Source organism: Sus scrofa, chromosome 13 (genome assembly GCF_000003025.6).
Source record: "Sus scrofa isolate TJ Tabasco breed Duroc chromosome 13, Sscrofa11.1, whole genome shotgun sequence".
Lineage (NCBI taxonomy): Eukaryota > Metazoa > Chordata > Mammalia > Artiodactyla > Suidae > Sus > Sus scrofa.
This window is the reverse complement of record NC_010455.5, coordinates 206,293,289-206,297,768: the sequence shown is the minus strand read 5'-3', so window position 1 is coordinate 206,297,768 and position 4,480 is coordinate 206,293,289. Positions and strand designations below refer to the sequence as shown.

At 68.2% G+C, this 4,480-nt stretch overlaps 1 protein-coding gene across 1 annotated transcript; it reads right to left on the bottom strand.

Annotated features, from left to right (window-relative positions):
• CRYAA (crystallin alpha A) lies at nucleotides 719–3,892 on the bottom strand. Its single transcript, XM_021069290.1, has 3 exons — nucleotides 3,638–3,892; nucleotides 2,217–2,339; nucleotides 719–1,491 (listed from the first exon to the last, which is right to left on the bottom strand). Exons 1-3 carry the CDS (start codon nucleotides 3,824–3,826, stop codon nucleotides 1,282–1,284), a joined length of 522 nt encoding a protein of 173 aa, XP_020924949.1. The 5' UTR covers nucleotides 3,827–3,892; the 3' UTR covers nucleotides 719–1,281.

Sequence of the window (4,480 nt, the reverse complement as noted above, 5' to 3'; positions counted from 1 at the left end):
CCCATCTGCACTGCCCAGAGAGGGCCCTACTCTCGGCCTGACCACACCAGCAGGGCCCGGAGGCCGCATCTGGCCGCCCCCCTCGCCGTCTCTGCGGTCACCGAGCAGCGGTCGGGTGCCTGGCTGAGCCCCGCCATCCCCACGTGGAGGCTGCCAGCCTCTGGACCTGTCTCTCAGGGCGGGGTGGGCTGGGCAGGCGGAGGATGCCACCCCCCACCCCGGGCAGAATTCCGCAAGGGCCCCATGTCTGTTCCAGGAGGAGGGAGGCAGAGTGGGGACACCTCCCACCCAGGGCACCCAGGGCGTGACACCTAGCGGAGTGGGCCCTTCTGCCTGTCTATCCTTGTCCCTTAGGGAGCAAAACCTGAGGGAGCCAGGGCAGAAGCCCCCAGAGGGAGGCCAGGGGTCAGGACGGCACAGTCAGGATGGCGCAGCCCCGCCTGGCACCCAGTTCCCACTCAGAGAGAGAGGAGCCCGCCCCCCCCTTCCCTCCACGTTCTCAGAAGCAGCCCCCTCCTGCCCGCACGGCTGGTGTCTCGGGAGGCACTGGGTCTGGGAGCGAGGAGGTGACCCAGTCACTCAGAGGCCACTGGGGCTGAACAGCGACAGGCGGACCCAGCGTCCCCACCCCTCGCATCCCCAGTAGAGTCCCCTTGAGCTTCCCCGTTGCCCTCCCACCCCTGTCCCCACAGAGACAGCACGGCCACCACACAGCAAGTTGCTTGTGTCACCTGCTCTTTATTGACTGCCACAGGCTGCGTCCCCAAGGGTGACCAGATGCCCCGAGAGTGGAACTACGTAGAGGGAGGTTGGAGGGAAGGTGGTTTGAGAGGCACGGGCTGCCGAGAGCCCCGGCGCATGGGAGCCCCCGCTAGATGCATCCGGCGGCCCCGGGCTCGGCATGGGCGCTGGCCACCAAGGGCTGAGATGCACCTGGCTGCCCTGGACCAGGGTCACCCAGAGACAGGGCAGCGAGGGCGCCCTCTGACTGCCCGGCCAGCCTAGACAGCCTGCGTCCTCAGGAGGTGCGGTGTTGCCTAAGGAGCTGGGGTGGCGGCCACCTCCACCAGCTGGCCGGGGGAACGCGGGTCACTCTGAGGTCTCAGCACCTCTGGCTGAGGCCCCAAGCTCTCCAGGCTGCTCTCTCAAACCCTCAGGCCCTCCGGGAAGAGAAGGAAATGGAAAGGAGGAAAGCGGAGGGGCAGACGCCCCACTTTCTAGGGTCCCCAGACGGTGGGCCGCGGGGGCCGCAGCGGGTGGCAGTCGAGGCCGAGGCCGAGCTTAGGACGTGGGCGCGGAGCTGGGCTTCTCCTCCCGCGACACGGGGATGGCCCGCTCGCTGTGGCCGGCGTCCACGCCGGACGGGACCTTGGGGCCGGAGAAGGTCAGCATGCCGTCGGCGGACAGGGAGCAGGAGAGCGCAGACTGGTCCACGTTGGAAGGCAGGCGGTAGCGGCGGTGGAACTCGCGGGAGATGTAGCCGTGGTCATCCTGGGCGCGGGGAGGCCGCGGTCAGAGACACCCTGCAGCGGGCCACCCCCGCCCACTCCAGGAGGCCCTCCTGACCGCAGGAGGGTCGAACCCAGGGTGCTCTCCCAGGGCCAGGGTGGGGCTGGGCCAGGGGCTGGGCCTTGCGGCCTCCCCGCCTCCCCGTGAGCGGTCTGAGCCTGCCCGGGGCCCTCGCTGCCACGGGGTTGGCTTTTCAGTCTATTTCCTTCCGAGATCACCTGAAAGGCCTGCCCGAGCCCTGCCCTCGGGGCCAGCTTCCCCGGACCTGCGACCCCGCAGACCGCTGGGGCTCGGCTCCCTGCCGAACGCCAGGTCAGAAAGTCTCGCCTGGGCCAAGGGCGTCCCCTTCTCCTGACACTCGGGGCCCAGCTCAGCCCCAGGCCAACTCGCTCCTCTCCAGCGGGGAGAGCTCTGGGGAGATCCCCGGTCCCTAAGGGCTGCGAGGCTGCGGGCCCCCCAACCCAGCTGTGCCCCCCGCTCGAGACAGTCGGTCTGAGAGGACGGGGAGCTGGTCCCGCCCGGGGTGCGGGGGGAGCTCTGAGTGCACCCACGTCCCCAGGGTCCTTCCTAACCTCACCTCGTCCCTCAGGCGGTTTGGACGGAGCGGGGGACCGCCTGCGGGCACGGAGGGCTCCGGCAGGGCCCCCTGGGGGGGGGCGGGGGCGGGGGGCAGCCCCCCGCACGGGGCCCAGGCGGCGCCCGCTCACCTGCCGCTCGTTGTGCTTGCCGTGGATCTCCACGAAGTCCTCCTGCACCTTCACCGTCAGGTCCTCGGGGGAGAAGTGCTTCACGTCCAGGAAGATGACAAACTTGTCCCGGTCGGACCGGACCTGGAACCAAGCACCCGCGTGGGTCTCCCGGGGCTGCGGCTGGGAGGCGACTGGCCGCGGCCCCTACAGAGCTGACCGGAACGGCCGGACTGGGGAGGCGACGTGCTCGCCCCCGGTTGTCAGAGCCGAGGCTGCAGTCGGGGCCCTCACCTCCCCCTCCATGTCCCCACGGGACAGAGGGACCCGTGACTCAGGCCCACGTGGCCACCCAGCTGACCACCAGAACCTCGGGGCCTGGTTGGCAAGGGGTTGGCGGACTGGTTTGGGGTTGAGCGGCTGGTTGGTTGTGTTAGATGGCTGGTAGTGAATTGCGGGGCTGGTTGTAGTTGCAGGGCTCATTACAGGTTGATTGACTGGCTGGTTATGGTTCCTGAGCTGTTTATGGTTGGAGGGCTGGCTATAGGTTGGTTGGCTAGCTGGTTATGGTTAGTGCTTGGCCGGCCTGTAGGACCGAGCACCGGGAGCTGGACCGCTGCCCTTGGCCTCAGCGCTCGCCTCTCTGTAAACAGCCTGGGGCCCCGTCTGTGCCAGACGCGCGGTGCCCGCGGGCCTACACAGGCTGCCAGCTCCTGGCACACAAAGCCCTTTCAGTCCCCTCTCCTGTTCCTGCCCTGGCTCGGGACACTCGTTTGGCCTCCTTTGGCCCCTGGAGTGATGGGCCTTGCACCAGCTCTGGACAAGCCTCTGTGTTTTAGGCAGTGGTAAGACCTGGCGCCTCCAAAAGGCTGGACCCTGGGGGACGGAGGCCAGGGGCCTGCTTGCTGGCCCGTGGGGCCTGGCCTTGGGCTCCCGGGCCAGCTCAGGAAGAGCCCACTGGCTGCAGCTCCACGGCCACGGAGGGGCTTCAAACAGGACCCTCCTGCCGGACTCAGGCAGCGCAGCACACCTGAGGCTTCCTGCTGAAGGGGAAGCACAGCTGCCAAGCGCCAGGCTCAGCCGCCATCGCCCTGCCTCCGAGGGGCTGTCCTTGGGGTGCCTGGCCCACAGCGGGGCATCACCAAGGGTACACTGTCATGGGCTCGTGGGAGGAAAGGACAGGGGGGGCTCAGGCAGCTCCCCCTCCCACCACCCCCAGGGGCTGGGGCGCTCTGCTGGGGGGACAGCCCACCGGGCCTCTGCACGTCCAGGGGGGAAGAGGTGGCAAGAGGGCGGAAAGTGGCCAAAGTGGCCCTGTGGCCATCCCCATCCACCCCACGGCACAAGCCGGTGTCACGTCCACTCCAGGCCGGCCCTCAGAGACCCCGCTCCCCTCGGGCCACGGCCCGGGTGCCCCGGGGGGAGCAGCGGGAAAGCCTTACCTCGGAGACGCCGGAGTCCAGCACGGTGCGGAAGAGGGACTGGCGGTAGTAGGGGCTAATGGTGGACGACAGGAAGGGCAGCAGGTCGTACTCGAAGAGGCCCTCGCCGAAGAACTGGTCGAACAGCCGGCTGGGGTAGAAGGGGCCCAGCGCGCGTTTGAACCAGGGGTGCTGGATGGCAATGTCCATGGCGGACGTCGGCTCTGCAGGACCCGGGGCAGGCGGGGCTCTGGGCAGGGGCCTCTGGGCAGCTGGGTGGGGAGCTGGGACCCGGGCCCTCCCTATATACGCCGGGGAAGAATGGAGGCATTAGGGGGATTTGCCCGGAAAGCGTGAGCTCAGGAGGGCGGCCGCCCCGTCAGCAGAAACGCGGCTGGGCTGAGTGCCCACGTCTCCAGCCCCGCCTGCGGCGCTGAGCCGCCCAGAGCCTGGGCACCAGGCGCACAGCATCCCAAGGGGCGTCTCTCCGCGGGCTCTGTGCCCCACCCTCCAGGGGCTTCTGGGGGTTCTCTCATCTCCCTGTCCCTAGGCCTGGGCCTGTGTGTGCCAGGACCGTGCCTGTGGTCTGCGTATGTGGTCCCGTGGGTCCCACAGCCACTTGCAAGTGGGAGCTCAAAACCCTGTGTCACAGACGGGAAAACAGGAATAGAGGCTGAGCAAGTGGTCCCCAAAGCCCTCGGCTATGCGGTGAGGCTGCATTTGTGTGCGAGTGTGTGTCATTTCAGGGCTGCACCTGCAGCATATGGAAGTTCCCAGGCTAGGGGTCAAATCAGAGCTACAGCTGCCAGCCTATACCACAGCCACAGCCACGCCAGATCCGAGCCGCATCTGCAAGCTACACCA

Excerpts from the sequence above, each read along its gene's own strand:
- CRYAA (XM_021069290.1), bottom strand. The coding sequence starts at position 3,826 with ATGGACATTGCCATCCAGCACCCCTGGTTCAAACGCGCGCTGGGCCCC. Across the intron at positions 2,340-3,637 it reads TGGACTCCGGCGTCTCCGAG|GTCCGGTCCGACCGGGACAA; the intron begins GTAAGGCTTTCC and ends GCTTGGTTCCAG. Across the intron at positions 1,492-2,216 it reads GCAAGCACAACGAGCGGCAG|GATGACCACGGCTACATCTC; the intron begins GTGAGCGGGCGC and ends CCCCGCGCCCAG.